This window comes from Camelus dromedarius, chromosome 5 (genome assembly GCF_036321535.1).
Source record: "Camelus dromedarius isolate mCamDro1 chromosome 5, mCamDro1.pat, whole genome shotgun sequence".
NCBI lineage: Eukaryota > Metazoa > Chordata > Mammalia > Artiodactyla > Camelidae > Camelus > Camelus dromedarius.
This window is the reverse complement of record NC_087440.1, coordinates 8289624-8310222: the sequence shown is the minus strand read 5'-3', so window position 1 is coordinate 8310222 and position 20599 is coordinate 8289624. Positions and strand designations below refer to the sequence as shown.

Genomic DNA, 20599 nt, shown 5'->3' with positions numbered 1-20599 from the left:
AAATTTCAAATTCAGAAACAGTGTATTTCACTGCTTCTGAAAGAGTACAAAGTTAGAAGCCCGGGTTCCTCACATACACGCTGTGTGACCCTGAACAAGTCTCTTTCCCTCACTACAGACTGCGGTCTTCTTGCCTGAGAATGGCAACAAAAACCATCACTGGTTGCAAGAATGAAATGAAATCTCCCATATGAAGGTCCCTCGTTATCACTTCTCCCCGAGACTGTGAGCACCTCATAAGCAGAGGTGGTGCTTAGTTCATCTCTGACTTCCTGGCAGTCGCCACTGCGCCTGGTTAAGAATGCCCGCGTCCCAGGCATGTATGCCAAGCTCCTTTGCAGCTCCTGTGTCTTCTCCACTTTGGGGTTCAAAGCTCCTGGTCTCCAACCACTTGGGTTCTTTGACAGGGACATTCCTATCTGCCAAGTTAGAGTCAGAGGCCTGAGCACTGACTGTTGTCACACATTTGAGTGTCAGCACCGTCAGCTACAGGGAACACCCGCTGAACCCACCTCAGGTCAGGACCTGGGAGTGTGGGGTGTGCCCCCAAGCCCGCCGGTCCCGCTTTGGACTCAGTACCAAAGATGGTGCTCCACATCTCAGGAGGACGGAAGGCTGAGCAGCCCAACACTGAGCAGGGCCGTTCCAGCTGGTGCAGGGAGGGACACTCCCTGGTGCATCTGGAGGAAAGGTCTCCGTGTCGCTATGATTCAAGCTGGTTAATCATGCTACACAGGCTTATCACACCACCACCAAAATGCAAAGATAACCGTGCTTCCCAAGGAAAAGAACTTAGAAACCAAGTGGGGAAAAACAGAACATACACGGTGTATTTGTCTTCTAATTACAACTACATAACCACCATGTGAGTTTGGATAGTCTGTAAAAGAAGCCAAAGGCATGAAAATAATTACCATGAGGGTAGTAGTATGATGGGTGAATGGGCCTCAGTTTTTTTCTTATAATCTTTTAAAGTTGATACAGTAATGAATCAAAAATAAGTAACAATCTTCCATCTCCAAGCAGGCTTTTTTGAAGGGCCCCAGAAAGAAAACTACCTGGTCACGCCAGATTCTAACCCACTGCTGTGGTTTGGAGGGGAAAGGATCCCTTATCAAACAGGATCAGAAAATCTGGATTCTAGCACCAGATCACCCAAAACCTTGCTCTGAGACTTTGCAAGTCATTTGCTCCTTCTAGACCTTTCTGTGAAGCCAAGCAAAAGGACTCAAGATAGACTCTTTTTTTTATTTTATTTTTAATTATTTTAACATTTCTCATTGAGCTATAGTCATTTTATAACGTTGTGTCAAATTCCAGTGTAGAGCACAATTTTTCAATTATACATGAACATATCTATATTCATTGTCACAATTTTTTTTCCCCACTATGAGCTACCACAAGATCTTGTATATATTTCCCTGTGCTATACTGGAGAGACTCCTAAACCCTATTCTGGGCTTTCTACAATGCAGTATATGTCTTATGTTCTACAATGCAGCATATGATTGTAAAGGTCTATGAATGAATTTTCAACAAACATATCACAGCTCAAAAATACTTAAGAGAGTGTGGCCCCCTGAGAGCGGTTCTTATAGTACTGATTCCCAGGAAGAACCACCTCCTTTTTAGCCCCCAGAACCTGACATCTTCAGTAGGACCAATTTTTTTTCTCCTTGGAGGCAGAATGTAACATCCGGAAACAGCTGAGAGGAGCCTGGTGCAAAGTCTGGTGAGTAAGATGGGACGATCAGGCTGGACACTAACATTTCAGGTCATAAAGGAAGTAAAAACATTTTCTTGAATGACCATTTGGAAGTGCTTTGAACATCGTTAATGGCAGTGTTCCCATGGTGACAACTCAGAAGGGAAGGCTGACTTCATCTGGATGTACAGGGTAAGGTCCATGGCTTATTAAAGCCAATGTCCCCGAGTTCAGGGACGAGTCATAAGTTCTGCTTCTCTCAAGTATGGCTGTCATCAAGACATGTAAAAAAATGCATCACAATGCTCCCAAACCCATCATCTCTGCCAAAATAAATTCTGAAGTTGAAATTCAAAATGCAATTAACAAATTACCATTATTACAGAATGTGCTTCTAAAGCCAAGCTGTTTATTTTTAATACCTCTGGCATTTAACCTTTAACTCCTTATTTGTTCTGTAAACATTGAGTCCCAGCAAGGTAAAAAAAAAAAATGGAAATATGAAAAACTCACCATGGAGAAACTCATTTTAATCACATACTGATAAAAATACAAGTTGCTGCCTCTTTGCAAAAAAAAAAAAGAAAAAAAAAGCAGATGACACACTTGGAAAATCATGACTGTACATAATTTCTATATATCCAATATTGGAAAATCATGACTGTACATAATTTCTATATATCCAATAATGAAGCTCTGCATTTGTATAGAGGTTTCAAAATATTTCTGCTGATGAAAAGAGCTTTCCCACGTTCTCACCAAATAAGGAGATCCAGCCCTCTCGTCAGGAAATGAGAAGTACTCTCTTATTTAGTCTCTCACAAGCTCATGACATTGTCAGGAGCAAAAAGTTGCATTCCAAGTCATATTTATCAAAAAGTTCATTATCTAGCCCCAAGGAGAACCCCTGAAACAGACGTCAGATTCATACAATGCAACTGGGAAAGTGGTAATAAAACAGGTCCATCGTGTAATATGGTGGGCGAGGGCACGGGGTTTGTGGGGTGCAGGGGGAGTACATTTCCACTGGAGGGAGTTCAAGGGTTAAGAAAAAGAGTTCAACACTGGAATTTGACACAACATTGTAAAATGATTATAAATCAATTAAAAAATGTTAAAAAAAAAAAAAAGAAAAAGAGTTCAATTTACAGTCTGGCCACTCACAGAACTACCTACACAGGTATTTCACTAGCTCCAAGTGGTTGCAGCTGGACAAAGATTGCCCCTGTTTACTAGTTCTGAGAGTCCAAGGGCCGAAAACACCAGGCAACTCCCTCTCTGAAGGGAAACGCAGTGGAAAGGCGTGGATGCATCAATAAAAATCTAATGTCATTACTGGGTATGTGGCTCAAGTGCAGACATTCCCACCGGTGAGTGAATGCAGGAAAACACTGTGGTTCATGGGACACCACTTCTGAGATTCACAGCAGAGTGGCTGCAAACTGCTGAGCTGCTTGGCATCTCAGCGATGATCCAAACACTTAAAAATTGGCAGGTCTGGCCTAAAAATTGAGATTTCCAGCTTCTCTTGAGAAAGCAGACAATGTAGTAATATGGTACCCACAGCCTAGGGTCAAGGAAGGAACAGTGCCTTTTCAGATGGGCATCTGTTCTGTCTTGACTCTCCAGAGGCCAGCCTCACCCCATCAAAAACTGCACCCTGGCCTCTGGGGACATGTGAGTTTGCAACCACTGATTAAGCTGAAATCCCCAGGAAAACTGAGGAGGAAGTGGCTTTCAGCTTCTGTAATTGTCTGCATCCTCCGCTTCTCCATCCTCTCCATTCCCCGCCCCACCCAGCCTCCCTCCTTGCCCTGGGCTGTCAAAAGTTTCCCAGTAGATGGGCCCACCCACACTGGCCCCTAGACAAGGTCCTGGACTCCACTCTTTTCCCTAACCCCTCTGTCTCCATCAAAACTTTTCTGGACCTCTCATCCCATTCCTTTCTGTTTTGGTTTTGCGTTGGGTTGTTTTGGCCAGGAGACTGCTAGAAATCTGATAAACTCATCAGTGAGGATGGACATGGGTACCTTCCCAGACAACATGTCTGAAATGGATTCCACAGATTTTCTAAATATATGCCGTGCCGTCACCCAAAAGAACTTAACCTACACCTTGTCGCCAGCTAGCCATCAGATTTCTAAGTTAGCACATCTAGTCCTGTGTATTTCTATGTGTAGTAGCTGCAGTTTACACACAAGTAACATGGCCATAAGAAGGAAACATAACTTGAATGTATTCTGAGGCAGTGGCCAATTCAGATTCACTCAGATATGTCTGTACATCTAAGTCACAAATGCCTTATGAATCATAATTTCTAGCTCCAAAGTACAAGGCAGAACTACACACATGGGTTTCAGTCCATTAGACAATCCAAACTGCTCATGGCCACAAAAGCAGAACTTCTTTTGTGGATGATGATAAAGCCAGATTCTACAAAGGAAATCTTAGTTCGGTATTACTAAAAAATAGTTAAAGTCAAAGGAGATGGTTGTCCCCTTCTAACCAATGTACAATAAATTATAAAGACATGCAGAGATTTCGGGGGTTTTCTTCCCAGTTCTTCAAATCTCCTAAGAAAAAAAGAAACAAATTGCTACTGCCTGATAGTGTTCTTGGTTCTCCAAAGAGGAAGAAAAGTGTCCCAAAGTGAGTTTTCAAGAGGACAATATGAGGTGAACTGTAAGCATGAGTGAGAAAATGGCAATCCTTCTTATGAATCACAATTGAGTGAGTCTTGGTAGGGCCTTAGGTACAGGTGGAGAGCCCTCCTAATGTGCAATCAAATTTCCTAAGATCTCTCTCTCTCTCACTCACACACACACCCAGAAAGAGAGAGAAACCCACAGTATAGGTGCCAAGGGCCTGATGAATTATATTCTTCGTGCTAACACTCAACCACACCCATTGGAGGCAGTGCCCTTCTCTTCCTGTTCCAAGCAGCTGAAGGATGCAGCTGGGCAGACTCAGACAGACGTGAAACACAAAGTGACGCCTCGTTTGGCTTGAAAGGGGTCTTCTATAGGTAGCAAATCCTATAACTGAGGATTCTGACGATTTAAGGTGCCAATGCTCTGTTCTAAGGCAACTTCATGTATCTACCACATGGACTTCATTTCTCAGAAATGCTTCACTTAGTTTTTGCCAAATTACTCTAGATTCAGTAGATGGAGAGGGGGTATCTCCTATTTCACGACAGCGAGGTCAGGGAATCGTGGCCCCAGCAACCGTAACCGGATGCACTGATAGTCTCCGGGCAGCCCACAATATGGCCATCTGTGCTGCTGGCAGGGAACCCATCGACAGGTAAGTCACACCCTGTCCTTCCACAGACATCCTGCACACTCTGAAAACGACTCTCTTCCTTAGAACATGCCTCTCCTGCACCCACTTCACCAACTACCACTTCAACAGCACTGGCCCGAGTTGAGCGTCCAGTTTTCGAAGTCTCCAGAAAAGGCATCTTACACTACTTTTTAGTCTGTCCAAGTATGAAAAATGAGTCAAGTAAAGGAAAGTTAATTTTCTCAAGGTATCACTCAAGCATTTAAATTCAGGAAGATTCTTTCAGCTCTTCACATAAAACATATTGATTTTTTTTTTTAAGAAATATTGAACCATGGAAAATACTTACGGCAATTCTAAAGTACTCAGACTCACATTGCTTACGTTCAAGGAGCCAATTAGGCAGTGGCCCAATTAAACAGCTCCACCCAAACACACAGTGTAAATAAATGGTTCTTTACGGGGGCTCCAAAAATAAGGTGGGGTGTTGTGACTTCTTATAGCCTAAAACTGAAAGGGAAAATTTACTTGCAGATAAAGTGTCCTCTTAGGTAGAGGCAAAGGTGACAATTTTGGACCACGTGAAAAGAAAAAAAGCTTTGATCAAGAGTGCACTTTTAAAGGTGTTTGTTTGTATGGTTGGTTGTTTTTTTTATCATTCTTTCGCGTAAACACAGCACTAGGTCAAGGACTGCTTTTGAGTTTCGCGTGTAGGACGCGATGGGCCTTCGCTACGTTTCCCTCAGGCTGGTCCTGCGGGATTGAGATTGTTAAATTCGCGCTGCACCGGTCACCACTTTTACAGCCACTAAAAAACAACAAAACAATCCAGAAGAGGACCAGTTCATCCACCTAAACCGGATTATCTGAAAAGAAGCAAGTGTGGAAACTATGAAGCCTTGAGCAGAACTTTCTCCCCCCTCTGATGGACTGCCAATCTCTTCAAAACACAGTCCTTGCTTTTGTGCTTCGTCAAGAGAAGTGCACCACCCCAAAGCCCAAGGGATGCGGCTAAGGTTATTGGGGGCGGGGAGGATGGGGTAGAGGAAAAGTCAGAAGCGAGTCGGAGAAAGAGCCAGCCACTGGCAGAGATTCCCAAAGTGCCAAAGGAACAAGAACAAAAAACTCGACTTCCTCCCGTGCGAACGGTTCGCTGTACGCCCAAAAAGTGCCAGCCACCTCGCGCCTGGGAAGGGGCGGGGAGCGGGGGTGGGGGGTATGTTTACTCGACCTTGTAGGCGCAGAGACCCTCCGCGCCGGCGCCCCGCGGAGCCCAGGCCGGCGTGGCTCCCCGCGGCCCCGCCGCAGCGCGGCTCGCAACCGCGCGCCCGCCGCCAGGTGCTCGCCCTACCTGGCGCCCCGCTGCCTTTGTGCGGCCGCGCCGCCCCTGCCGGGAGTGCGGGTGCCAGCGGGACAGCTGCGGCGCTGCCGGGGGAGGAGCGGGGTCCGCCGCGCGGGCAGCGCGCGCACGGAGGGGTGCAGGCGGCTGCCCCCACCTCCCCAGCGGGAAGAAAGCGGTCGCCTCCTGGGGCCGTGCCCCTGAACGCACACCTCCCCGCGCGCCGGCTTCCGACAGCTGGCAGCCATGGCCACCCGGCCACGAAGTTTCGGGACGCCGAGAGCGACTCCAAAGAAAGTTTTCCTTGGCCCCTCGCCTCCTCTGCCCCAGCCCCGGTGGCAGGGAAGCGGCAGGAAATCAGGGTTCGCGACGTGCCGACTCCCGCGTCCACCTTCTCCACCCCTGGCCTCGGCAGCGCGCCCAAGGTGGGTGCCCCGCGCCCGGGCTTCCCGCCCCATCCCGGGGTCAAGCGCCCCGGGACGTCGGCGCAGCCAACTCACCATGGTGACTCGCGCCGCGGTCGCGCCTCCTCCGGGTCCGGCTGCCGGGGAGCTGAGGCTGGAACGCAGTCTCCTGGGAGAACTTCAAAAGTTGGTTCCCTTCGCCAAAAACAGGCTCTCGACACCCAAGCACTCACAGGAACCAATGGGAACCCTGGGGGTACTCCATCCAGGCGGGATCCGCGGCGTTAGGTGAGGGCGAGAAGGAAGCGACCTAGCAGACCGGGCACATGCTGCCGAGGGCAGGGGTCCACCGGGACCGGGCGCTCGCCGCCCGCCGCCCGCCTATGTGAGTCCGCAGCTCTCCGCGCGTCAGACTAGCCGCCCTGCCTCGCTCCTCTTTCTTCGGCCACTTACTCCGTACTCCTCTGGCTGAGCCTCGGCTCGGGCTGGGCAATCTGTCCATAAATGGAGAATTCAGCTCAGGCCTGACCAATCAGAGTTTGTTTTCATAGCGTCACTCCCCGGGGAAACCGCAGTAGCCAACAGGCTTGGAGCTGTCGGAGTCTCCAAAGCCCTCTGGATCCTGTAGTCCTCCTGCTCGCCAGCCTCCCCAGAGCGCGGCTGCCCCAGCTCGCTCCCGGTGGCGAGACCTGACCTGCTAGGTAGAAAGCCGCTCTGTGAAAGAGAGGTAAACTTCTAAACTTTTTTTTCCCCCTTTAAACGCGAGAGTTAAGAGTAACTGTAGCTGCAGTGGTATGATTTTTTTCCCATAACTTTTTTTTTAGAAGAAGGAAATATTTTATCAGCATAAAAGATCAGAGTCGTGGCAGCAGCCCAAAGGAAATCCGTTTTCTTTCCAACGTCTGGATTGTGAGGAAAGTCAAAAATATCGTTTGCCCCACCCTTTCTTTTACCTGAATTTCCTTGGAAAACAAAGGAAGGATTTTGGCGGGGGTTGGGGGGCGGAGGATGGGGGGGTTAATGGCGAAGAAGTTGCACGTTCACTGAGCCCGGGGACGGAGCAAGAGACGTGGGAAGAAAATTCCGTCCAATCTCAGTCAATGCGTATCTGTTGAGAACAATTAGTACAATCAAGAAATAGGTGGGCAGTGAGGAGAAGATTGGGGTCGGGGGAAAAGCGGAATCCTGAAATCAAGGTGGAGAGTCTGATGTTACTGTTTTCAGGGTTGGTAGGTCAGAACAGGATGATCCTCCCTGGATCTAGGGTAGGTAAGATGTGACAACTTCAGAGCAGAGAAAAACTGTAAAGCATAAAGATTTACTGTGATTTAGTTTATAAACTTCGGTCGTAGCCCCTCACTTGAATAGAGGATCCTAGAATTGGAGTGGATGTTAAAAATCCTAGTGTCTAGAATGGGAAATCCTTGTCTAGAATGGGAAAACAACATGTAGTGTATCCATTGAGTGCAATATTATTCAGCCATTAAAAAGGAAAGAAGTACTGACAAATGAACCTTGAAAACCTTAAGTGAAAGAAGCCAGGGGAAAAAAAGACCCCATATTAATGAATCATATAAATGATTCCATTTATATGAAAGTAGAGAATGGGGAAATGTAGAGAGACAGAAATTAGTAAATTAGTGATTGCCAAGGGCTGGGGGGAGGGGAGGATGGGAGTAATTGCTAATGGGTATGTGTTTTCTTACTGGTGAAAATATTCTGGAATTAATGGTGATGATAGTTGCACAACTTTATGAATATCCTAGAAAACACTGAATTGTACATTTTAAAAGGATGAATCTTATAGTAGATGAATTATATCTCCATCTTAAACATTGAAAGAAAATCATGTGACCAAATTCTTGTAGTAACCATCCATCTAGTTAGGCACCAGATGTAATTGAATGCCTACCATAGGTCATCACCATGGCAACTGTGAGTACAATGGTTTCTGCCTTTACCAAGCTTACAATTTTAAGAGGGAGACAGAAGATAAATTTTAAAACAAATAATTACAGGAAAAATGCAAATATAATAAGAAGCGACAGGAGTTTTGTGCAAAGAACTGCCAGAGTCGGAGCTATAGGTTAGGTTAGGAAAGTCTGTAATACAGACTGGCCGGGAAACCACAAGCATCTGTTGAGCACTCACTATGTACTAGGTACGTAGAGTCCTGATTCATCTTTCTCTGGTAACTGATCCCAGGTCTCAGGGGCACGTCAGCTTCAAAATGGGATCAGGTATTTTAAGAACTAAGGAACAGAGGTTACCAAAAGGGAAAGAGCTTACCAGCAACACAAAAAACACTACTTAGGTTGGAAATGACACCTTGCCCAAGCCACCATCCCGTCCATGGTCAGCCCTGATTGGTAGTGAAGTTAACAAGGGCTTTGAGGGATACAGGCAAAGATGTAGTCCTTTTCTCCAAGGTTAACCCAGGGATACGAGACACTGAAAATCTCTTATCCTTTTCTTTTCTTTTGCTGGGGGGAAGTAATTAGGTTTATTTATTTACTTTTTTAATGGAGGTACTGGGGATTGAACCCAAGACCTTGTGCATGCTAAGCACATGCTCTACCACTGAGCTACACCCTCACCTACTGAAAAAATCTCTTAATAATCCATCAACAACCTATCAATCTTGGATTTATCTAGAAATACTTTGACACTATCTGTCTGTTATATTGGCATTTGAGATTTTTTTAATGCTTATTTTTATTTGCCCTAATAATCTCTTTCCAGTTTCAAGAAGTATTCCCCAGACCTAGAAGGTAGGACTTTGATGAAGATAATTGCTTGTGTTCATTGTTCATGACATTGTAATATAATCCTGTCCCAGATTGAAATATAAATGTATAGATTAACTTCTATGTCTACATATTACTTAAATTATGAGATTTAGTGCCCATAAACCTGAATTTGTAGTCTGGCTTTTTCACTTAACTAGCTGTAAAATTTTAATTTCTCTGACCTTCAGTTCCCTTATTTATAAAATAGATTGATGTGAGTCTGAAATGAAATATGTACAAAGATGGTCAACAAATGTTGATTCTTTCTTCCTTTGACCTATACAATGTGTTCTAGGTTAGGGATTCAGCCTTGGGTCCCTGGGTAAGATCAGATGGTCCTTGGCCCCCTAAATCGCATGCCAAGTCCTGGGGGCTGTCTGTGTGTGCCCTTTTGTTCAGGGAGAGTTAATAGCTTTCATCAAATCCTCAGAGATGTCATAACTGCCAAAACATTAGGACCCACAGCTCTTGATCATATTAGCTACTCCTCTCTGAGTCTTTGTATTATTGTGTTTTTCTTGAGGCATAAGGATTAGAACTGAATCTCATACTATAAGCAGAGAGTCTAAAAGCAGAACTCACTAATTCAGTGAACATAGAATACAGTGTGATCATGTGGAAGAGCCTATAATTTCATGAAGAATCACTTCAAGCCCTCCTCTGCTCCATCCCTGTCTTAGGGAGATACATTGTCAGTTTTTACTGGAGTGACCGTACATCCCAGTTTACCTGGGGAGCCCTGGTTTTTCTCAGTGGAACGATTAATTGCACGCTTCTTGCATTCCCCAAAAGCCTTGTTTGAATGATAAATCATGGCCAATGTAGATTTTTGGCCAAATTGCACCCCCTAAAAAGTCTTCAATTTTTAAAATGGAAGTTCTTCCAGTTTTCTTGATTTACCCCTATTTTTCCAGGTATTTCTTCTTATTCGAGGCCATAGTAGCAATGAAGGGAAAGCAACTTTCAAAACTGTAAAACTCTTTCTCGACACATGATGGAGCTAGTCAGATGAGACTCTATACAGACGCTGGCGTGATTAACTGCGTTTTATCTGGGGCAGAATGAGAAGGAACCAAATTAAAAATCGAGATGGATACAAAGGGCAAATTCCCAGAAGAATCTATCAGTAAAAAAAAAAAAAATCACTGAAAATGATCAGTAAGAAGCTAACACGGGGCAATGAAACTAGTTTCCACATCAGTACCATAAAAGAGCATCAGAATGCGTTCGCAACAGTACAGTTAAAGAAAAATCTGTTAATGGGACAATAAGGGCAGAAATCTTTAACAAGACAGTAATGAAAGAGGCTTGTGGCACATCAGTGAGAGATGTCCTGGATAATCGCTGTTTCGCAGGCATCACTGACTAGATTCAGTAGGTATCAGCTACTGAGCCAAGTGCTTACTGTACAGTATCTTATTTAATCTTCCACACAACACGATTCACTTCATTTGCAGTTAAGAAACTAAGTTGAGAGAGTTTGAAGTAACCTACTCAAGCTGTCACTCAGCCACGTGCACCAGATCTATATACTTGCCTGGCTCTCAAGGCCAAACTCTTCCCCTCTAAGCAGTGACTCCGTAGTCGGAACATCCATAAGGAAAAAAGTCTCCTTATTCAGGCCCAGGATAAATAAGAACACACTCATTAAAACATTTGGCTGGCTCCTAGAAAAATTCTTGCTTTTTTATGGGAATATGCATTACATTTGTGTAGAGAGTTTAACTTAACCTTAGACTTTCTTTGTTCTTCTGATATGTTAATATTGATTTGTTTTTTAAAAAAAAAAAGATACTGCAGAAAATTTCAACAGTGGGATAATGTAATAGGATGCCACTTCTGATTAATATGACCTTTTTTTTTGCTATACTGTAACAATTGTTTTACCAACATGATGAAATTATTTAGCCAAAATAAACAGGAATTCCTTAAACATATTTTTAAATTAACAGTTTATTCAATGCATGTTTATATACATTTATTATTATATTTTCTCTGATGTAAGCCAGTATTTTCTTTTCTTTCTTTCTTCAGTTTCGATTTGACTTTGACATGCATAAGGTAAAACCCTAATCTCCCTCCAGATTTAAAAATGATTAAAGAATGAGTAATATTAGTTACAGTGTTCCATGGTCTATCAAGAAGTGAAGTGTTCCCCAGAAGGGAACTTTGCAGATAATTCAATCTCCTGGACCAATTCTGGGTCCACAGCCTGGTTTTCTTTCTTCTTCCCTGTGTCAACTTATGCTGTCTTACTGACTTTTGTGTATTCTTGTCAGTCACCTTTAATCTTTGCTGGAACAAGGCAAGGCATGTATCAATAAATATATGCATTTAACAAACTAAAAACTAACACATAGCTGCATGAGCCTTTTTTTTAAGCACGGAAACTTTTTTTTTTAACTTGGAGGAAAATTTTTCTACATGCTTCGTTGCCTTTTGAAAATGTGCTGCACATTAAGCAGCCTGTGCCTCGATACTCAAGGTCATCACTATAAATATCGATTATTGCACAGGGTTGTTCTGAGCTGAGGTCCTTGGGGACTATTGAATGGAGCTACTGTTTGCCACTATGCTTGATGGCCTTGGACTGCTGTGCTCATACAGTTATCCTGTCTTTTCTTTTTTTAATTTTACATCCTCCATTGTCAGAGGCTTTTTTCCTCCTGCTGTCTGCTATTCCAGTCTAGTCTCCTTTGGTAACAAGGAGCAAAAAAAACCAAAAAAGCACCTGGATTGCTTCATGAGAAAAATATTTGAAAGGTTACCTATGCCCCAGAGCCCAGGAAAAACAACAGAAAGGAAGGGAGGTCTGTGCCTGCTCTCTGTCCTTTTCTGGCTTCCTGGCTTTCTCTACAGGGATGGACGCTCTCTGTCTCTCCAAGCTTCTCCCGCTTACTCATAGTGGCTCCTCCTCCCATAAATTCAACTTGCAAACTGTCTCTCGTTTGTCACCATCCTGACTCAGGCCCCCAAACCAACTTTTAGCTGTGCTTCCCACAGCTTACTGGAAACCTCCCTTGTGGTCCCTTGAGTCAAGTTCCAGAGAAAGAAAGGGAGGGAGAGAAAGAAAGAGAGAATCTGACTCAACCAGCTCAACACTTCACACTATGCCACTCGGGACAGAGGTCACTGGAAAGCCTACGGGTGGCTCTGCTTGGACTGGGTGTCTGTAGAGTCGCATTCCAAGCAAATGTTGTCACAGGGGTGGTGTCCTAAAGCTACTGCCCTACTAAGAAGAGATGGTGAGGGGGTAGCATATAGCTCAGTGGTAGAGTGACTGCTTAGCATGCACAAGGTCCTGAGTTCCAGCCGCAGTCCCTCAATTTAAAATTAAATAAACAAATAAACCAGATTACCTCCTACTACCCCCTCCAAAAAAAAAACAAACAAAAAAGAGATGGTGAATGGGGACAGTCTCTGAAGAGGGGACACTCCAACTTTGGGGCACCTGGCTGTTTGCCATCAGCATCTGTCTGCTACTTTAATTTATACACAGTTGTCTTGGTGAGGCCATGACAGAAATTTCATTCCCCTCTTCGACAGAAAAAAAGATGCATAGGTTTTGCAACAATCATCATCATTTCAATTTTATCATCGTATGCCTATAAATATATTGATGCATTTAAGACGTGACATATGTTTTGCCCTTATTATCGTGCACTTATAAATGCATGTTTATGTATGCTTGTAACTATTTGCATATGCATATGGATGTGTGTGTGCTTAAGATGACATATTTTTCAAGATGATGTTACACGCACGGAGGGGGATTTACTTTTTTTTTTAATTAGACTTTATCTTTTATTTATTTATCTATCTTGGATTGCATTTATTTATTTTTTTAAACTTTTTGATTGAGTTATACTCATTTTACAATGTTGTATCAAATTCCAGTGTAGAGCACAATTTTTCAGTTATACATGAACATACATATATTCATTGTCACATTTTTTTTCGCTGTGAGATACCACAAGATCTTGTATATATTTCCCTGTGCTCTACAGTATAATCTTGTTTATCTATTCTACATATGCCTGTCAGTATCTACAAATTTTGAACTCCCAGTCTATCCCTTCCCATCCCCCTCCCCCTTGGCAACCACAAGTTGTATTCTATGTCTATGCGTCTGTTTCTGTTTCGTTTTTTTTTTTTTAAGATTCCACATATGAGCGATCTCATATGTATTTTTCTTTCTCTTTCTGGCTTACTTCACTTAGAATGACATTCTCCAGGAGCATCCATGTTGCTGCAAATGGCGTTATGTTGTCAGTTTTTATGGCTGAATAGTATTCCTTTGTATGAATATACCACTTCTTCTTTATCTAGTCATCCATTGATGGACATTTAGGTTGTTTCCATGTCTTGGCTATTGTAAATAGTGCTGCTATGAACACTGGGGTGCAGGTGTCTTTTTGAAGTAGGGTTCCTTCTGGATATATGCCCAGGAGCGGAATTCCTGGGTCACATGGTAAGTCTTAAGATAGACTTTATCTTTTAGAGCAGTTTTAGGATCACAGCAAAATTGAGGAGAAACTACAGAGATTTCCCATACACCTGCCTCCACACATGCATAGCCTCCTGTATTTTCAACAGGGGGGTTTACTTTGCTGGGTTTTTCTTGGGGCTTTTTAATTTATTGTTTATCGATGTATATTTGATATACGATATTATATAAACTGTGTATAATGTAGTGATTCACAATTCTAAAGGTTACACTCCATTTATAGTTACTATAAGATATTGGCTATATTCCCCATATTGTATAATATATCCTTGTAGCTTATTTTATACATAATAGTTTTACCCCCTACCCCAAATATTGCCCCTCCCTAGGGGGATTTACTATGAATAGAGTGTTTCTTGGTGTTAGTGTTCTGTATGTTGGTAGCATGGTTTCCAAACCACTCCTGTTTTCACTCACCACCACAGCAAACACTTGCTGCACACTGTTGTAGGCGCTGGAGAACTGTAAGATGAGTGCCCTGTCCTCACAGGATTCGCATCTTTCCCCATACATCAAAAACACACACAACACAGCGGCTTCCTACTTCCATACACAGCATGCTCCTGAGAATACTCACCCATGTTAGGTGTATCAAGTTCAAAAACAGATTAGTGTTTCTTAAGGAGAGGGTTCTATTTTCAGAGAGCTAAAATACAGTCTAAAATTCCTAATTGTGCCTTGTCTCTTAGATATAGTCTTAAGCTATAATCCCAGAATTTAGTAGCTGTTCCTTAGATTTGGGCTTCTCTATCCCAACTGAGCAGAGCTGGCCATCTAAAGTCTAAAAGGCAGCTTTCCGATTTGGGTCAGCTGTTTACATGTTTGGATCATGAATCATTTTCCTTATCTGTGAAAATGGAGGTAATGATAGTACCTCCAACATTTCTTTCTTACGTATTATTGTGAGATTTCAAGGAATTAAATCATGTAACGTGATCAGTATAGAGACTAATGCACAGAGAGTTCTCAGTGTGACTTGCCACCATTGAGGCTAACGATTCATCACCTGCACACCTAATTATTTCCTTCTCTCTCTCTCACTTGTTCTAAGCTTATGAGAGTTACACTTCTGTTGACTGGTGTTTGCATTTATATTTTCCCCATATTTCACTAATTTTGATAAAGCAACAAGGCTAAATGCAACTTAGTAGGGACATAGTTGAATAAACGCCACAAGGCTGAGAAAGATGTTGGCACAGATGGAACTGAACTGTGAACTGAGCCTGCAGGCAGCAACCACAAGAGATCCATCAACATGTTCCTTTGTTACCTGGCTTATCAGCTGATGCCACATAGGAAAGATGGGTGATGTATATTAATGCATAGTGTCCTTCTTGGTACAAAAGCCAATTAGACAGGTCAAAGGTACCAAGAGATAGCCCCCCCCCACTGCCCCACCTTTTATTGTATTAAATTCCTGGGAATCCCAAAATAAAGCCAAATTTGATAAAGTTGTTGATAACTTCCCATAAAAAGATGCTTCAATAAGGCTTTGGTAACAAACGAATTATATAATTGACAAAGACTGTGATTCGAAAAGCAGCTGTGACAGTCATAAGCTTCTACAATTCAAAATAATGCAGTTTTGCTGCAAGTGGTATAAAATGGAAATAAAAGTGCACTTTTATTATATAAGGGACCTCAGTGGACTGCAAAGTGTATTATAGCACATAAAAATAACCATGCACGTATCATAAATCCTAACTACACAAACTTGCCCTAAAATAGTATGCCAGCCCTAATGACTATTACTTGAACATTTCATCAGGAGTTTTTTCTTAATTTCTTTTCAGTTTAAAATCTAGGAGTGGGCATGAGAGAGGTGCCAGGGAAAGCAAGTCTTAGGAACAATTTATAAAGAAGTAGAATTAATGTTTTTTTCTTGATTAATTTCCTTATAAAGTTAAGTTATTTAAAACCATAAGCACGTGGCAGAAAAAAGAAAAAGAAAAAAACCAGCTAACAGAATAAAAAGTGGTTGAATAGATAAATGAAAACCAAAAGAAAAATAACTAGATTTCCAATTTTTGTTTGCAGTACGTTACCATTGGTTTTAAATTACAAAAGAAATGTAAGCTGCTGCTTATAAAACAAAGCATATGAATTTAGAATTCATAAAGGAAAAAGAGACAGTCCACCTGCCCACACTCTTTCCTACAAGATTTTAAACATGAGGAAATGGCAGTTCCATTGGTAGAAAATGAGAAACCAAAAGGAGGCTCCAGTTTCAGTGAGCTCCGAGCTAGATGTGTTTGGTTGGAGCTGATTGAGATCTCGGCGAGGTCTCCAGGCATCCCTAGGAGGGATGGGTCGAACCCTGGTGGAGATGTCAGGTCCGACATGTCTGTGCCTTTGCAGTCTTTGTCTAGCTGTCCTCTTGTAGCTTTGCATGTGGAACCACTCTTTTCTAACCCTTCTCTCCCTCCTCATATCTCTGTTGGCAAGGCTATGGGGAAACAGATTCCTTCTGTATTTTTGGTGAGAGTATAAATAGGCTGAAACCTTATGGAAAGCAATTTGGCACTGAGACAGGAGGGAAGGGGCAGGGCACAACCACTGAAGGAATGACGCAGCAGCAGAGGACAGGACAGACTGGTTACAACCAATATGGAGAAAGACTCGACTTCCAGTAGACCTTGAGCCTCCTGGTGCGTCCACAGACATCATGACAGTTCCTAGGCCGACCATGAAAGATCAAAAGTGGGCAGAGGCCCAATTCCTGGAAATCCTTGCCCCTTCCCCAAAGTAGTTGGAATAATCCTCCTACTCGTTAGCATATGAAATTACTGAACCCATAGAAACCAACAACCCCACACCTAGGGGTCACTCTCTCTCTTGCTTTCTGAGAGGGTCTGCACTCTGCCTATGGAGTGTGTATCTCCTAAGACATTCTCCTTTCTGAGTGAGATGAACCCCACTCTGTCTATGGAGTGTATATCTCTCTAAATAAACTTGCGTTCAGTTTACTATGCCTTGCTCCTAAATTCTTCCCTGCATGAGGGAAGAACCTATTCTCCAGCAACAGCACTGTCTAGCAATGTTACAAAATTGTGCCATCTCTGACCTCACCATTCTGCTTTGGGGAATTTATCCACAGAGGTACACACACAATAGAAATTAACATATGTCTACAAAGCATCATTGGCGGAGCAAAAGATTGGAAGCAACCCAAATGTCCATCATTTGTGGAACTGGTTAAATGTATTAGGAGACAACATATAATAGAATTGTTTAAATTTAAAAAAAAAAAAACTGTAAAAACAGAATGAGGAATTTCTCTCTGAACTGATATGGAATGATTTCCAAGATGCATCCATAAGTTAAAGTGAAAAAAAGTACAGAATAGTAGGAATATCAACGGTAGTACATATATCGAGCCATCTTTTGTGTAAGAAAACAAGTACGGGGAAAAATAGATTTGTGTTTGTGTTTGCCTGAAGAAACTTTAGAAAAGACACAACAAACTTACAGAAGTGTTTGTGAGATGTGGGAGCAGGGCAGGGGAAAAAACCGTATGCTGGATACGTTTTGTATTGCTTATTTTTGAACTATTGTAACATGTTAGTGGGAAACATTTTAAAATATTATCAAGCAGAATACAGTGTTATTACATATGGCAGACTAATACAACGGCTAATTAGGGATCATGCAAACAGAGATTTTAAAAGTCTCTGAAGGCTTCCTGGAGTGGTGGCATATGAGCTGGCTGGCCTTAAAGACTGACCTAGAAAGGTGGAGAATCAGCATAGGATCTTCTGGCTTTTAGGATCTGCATAAGCAAAAGGGATATGAAAGCTTACTGAGTTGACTGGAAACGCTTCTCCCCAGGACATTTTCCCAAACTCATTGAGAAAATAATAAGCTGAGAGTTCATTTTTGCCTCCTTGGAACTGTGGCCAAACGAATCTGGTTTCGCAGTCTTGGCTCAATGTCAAATGCAATTTACGGTGCTCCTTATATACTGTTCATACTCCATCCTCAGATATGTCAGAGCTCTTGCCCTGCTCACCTTTGAGAAGAGTCACCAAGTAAAAGTGAAGTTATTAAGACCACAAAAATCGAATCCTAATCCGTTTTATGACCAGACCTAGCAGAAAATTCAAACGATTAAACCTGATTTTTAACCTCTTAAGCCTGAGCCATAAATAGATCTCTTACGGTTAATGGACTCAGGTTTGGGTAATTATTTAAGTGTTGAAGCCGTAAGAGTATGTGTCTTAGTTACATTTCTTACCTTCACATCTCTTGATTTGTATCTCTGTTCATTTGTTTTTGGGGGGTGGGGGAGGTAATTAGGTTTATTTATGTATTTATTGTACTGGGGATTGAATCCGGGACCTTTTGCATGCTGAGCACACGCTCTGCCACTGAGCTGTACACTCCCCGCCTTGACTGGTATCTTCTGCCTTTCCACTAAACGGGCCATGGGCGGAGCCGCTGGAGATTTAGAGTAGGTGATTCCTGACCACAGCGTAAAGGAAAATCAGCTTTGTTTTCACCAAGCCTCATGACATTGCTCAGTAATCCTAAAATGACTCATTGTAGTACTTTAAGATCACATTAATCCAGTTGCCTTGAAAACAGTGCTTTAGGGAACTGGATCCAATTGTGTTCAAATCAATCTCTCTCCCTCTCTCTTCTCTCTGACTCTGTCTGTCTGTCTGTCTGTCTGTCTGTCTCTCTCTCACAAACACACACACAAACCCACACCATCTATACAAAGAACAACAAAAAAAGCCTTGAAGAAAATATGACAAATGTTGACACTGATGGGATTCAGAGAGTAGGACCCTGGATGAGCTTTCTTTTCCTTTAACCTTTTTCTATATTTTCCAAATTGTATCTAATGAGCAGGAACAACTTTCATAGTAAACACAGAAAAGAAGACAATGTTGAAGAGCAGGAGTGTGGGGGTCCAAGGCCGGGCAGGCTGCTCATCCCTTAGCTCACCTTCCAGGAAGCCCCAAGGGAGCCTGGACCACTGTGGTCATCTCCTTGGAAGCCGTCGCACAGTCAGTTCCGGGGAAGGAGGAATGGGTGCCCGCTGTTCCTTTTACTTAGCTAACCCTTTGTAGCTCCTGCTGTCACTCCTAGATCATCTTCAGGCCAGACTCGGCACCAGTTCCCCTCCCTCAGTCACCCTCCTCCAAAACCAACAAATCCAAAGCCATAAACAGTCTCGAATAATGGAGAGTTTACTGACTTTTCCTGAGGAAAGTTAGGCAAGTTCCTTATAACATATGGAAAATTTCCTTAAAAACACCTTTATGTACCTCTGAACTTGCTTCCAAGTGTCTCTCCTAGCAGCTGCTTCATCCCCTTCCTCCCTCAAATTGCCTCTGGGGCCTGTGGTGCCTGACATCCTTCTCCTTCCTCAGCTGCCACCTGCTGCCCAGTTAAAAGAAAGTCAGTTGTCGGCCAAATATGAACCACCTCCTCTTTTTTAGGCAGGTCGTCAAGGCTCCTAGTTCAACTGAATTAATGAAACGGCCCCTGGAAGCTGGGTGAAACTTCCTCCCTTAATGCTCTAAGCAGCACAGCCTTGGAAGCTAATGTAGGGTTCGTGCAAAACATGTGGCCATCGGGATGACTCCTTAATGCCAGATGCGATCTAACTACTCTTAGGAGTTAAAATAGAGTGATTTGAAGAGTGGGACAGGGGCAAGGCTGTTCAGCATGTGGGTTCAGCTGGACCACTGTGCTATGTGGGCTGTGAAGCCTTCTCTCTCAGAAGGTATCAGAGTGGGGTGTGGGGGATTGGAGGCCCCAAGACAGGAGGACAGATGGAGACCCACAAACCCTATGTCTGAATATTATGAAGTTGTAAATCAAGCTAACAAATCATTAAATAAAATATGTCCCATCCTCCTACCTTGACAAAAATACCTTCAGGACTACCTGGAGGTCCAGGTTTGAATTTAGAATTCCTGGACCCCTGAGAGTTCCCTGCTAGAACATGGCAGCATGGGGAGAGCCAGCCCACCCTTCAGTCCTCACTTCAGTCCTCATCCTGCTCCCCTTGCTCTTCCCGCGCTCCGCTCCGGCCCTTCCTGCATCAGCAGGGGTGCCTCACATACCCATATGGACTCCCCAGCCCATACCTCTAAGTTTCCTCCCCACCCCACTGTACCAACCCTTAACTGACTCCTTAAGACTGAGGTGTGCATAGCAGCATTGGGTCACTCTTAGAAGGACTGCTCTGGGCCTGGAAGCAAGCTTGGGGATATCTGGGCAGAGAATTCTGCGGCTACATGTGTTCAGAAAACGGGGGTTTGCCAAACAGCCCATTCTTCACTCATAGTCTTTGTATGTCCTCCCCTCTATGGTTTGAGGAAATTCAAGGTCAAGGTCACTATTAACTGCCTGTTAGGAGGCAAAGGGGTAGATTTCATGACTTCTAAACATTATTTATGTCACCCTTCTGCTGAACAGGGTGTTGGGAGAGCTCAGCAGACCATGGTCCACTCCCAGCACGTAGTGCCCTTCAGCTAGCTTCTGACAGGAAGCAAAGTGCCCCTCTGTCTTTTGCCACTTTCTGCTTGGTCGAGATAAGCACCTAATGGGGAAGGA

General features: G+C 43.3%; 2 protein-coding genes across 2 annotated transcripts in view; one reads left to right on the top strand and one right to left on the bottom strand.

Annotated features, from left to right (window-relative positions):
* The window catches only part of MYO1E (myosin IE), a 190671-nt gene extending 183456 nt beyond the window's left edge, over positions 1–7215 (bottom strand). The window contains exon 1 of the mRNA XM_031452972.2: positions 6830–7215. Within this exon, the coding sequence (XP_031308832.2) occupies positions 6830–6832 (3 nt within the window). The 5' untranslated portion in view covers positions 6833–7215. The remainder of the gene's footprint in view (positions 1–6829) is intronic.
* Positions 7216–7340: 125 nt separating this feature from the next.
* FAM81A (family with sequence similarity 81 member A) overlaps positions 7341–20599 on the top strand; it is a 105305-nt gene continuing 92046 nt past the window's right edge. The window contains exon 1 of the mRNA XM_064485558.1: positions 7341–7460. The gene's annotated coding sequence lies outside the window, so the exon portion shown is untranslated. The remainder of the gene's footprint in view (positions 7461–20599) is intronic.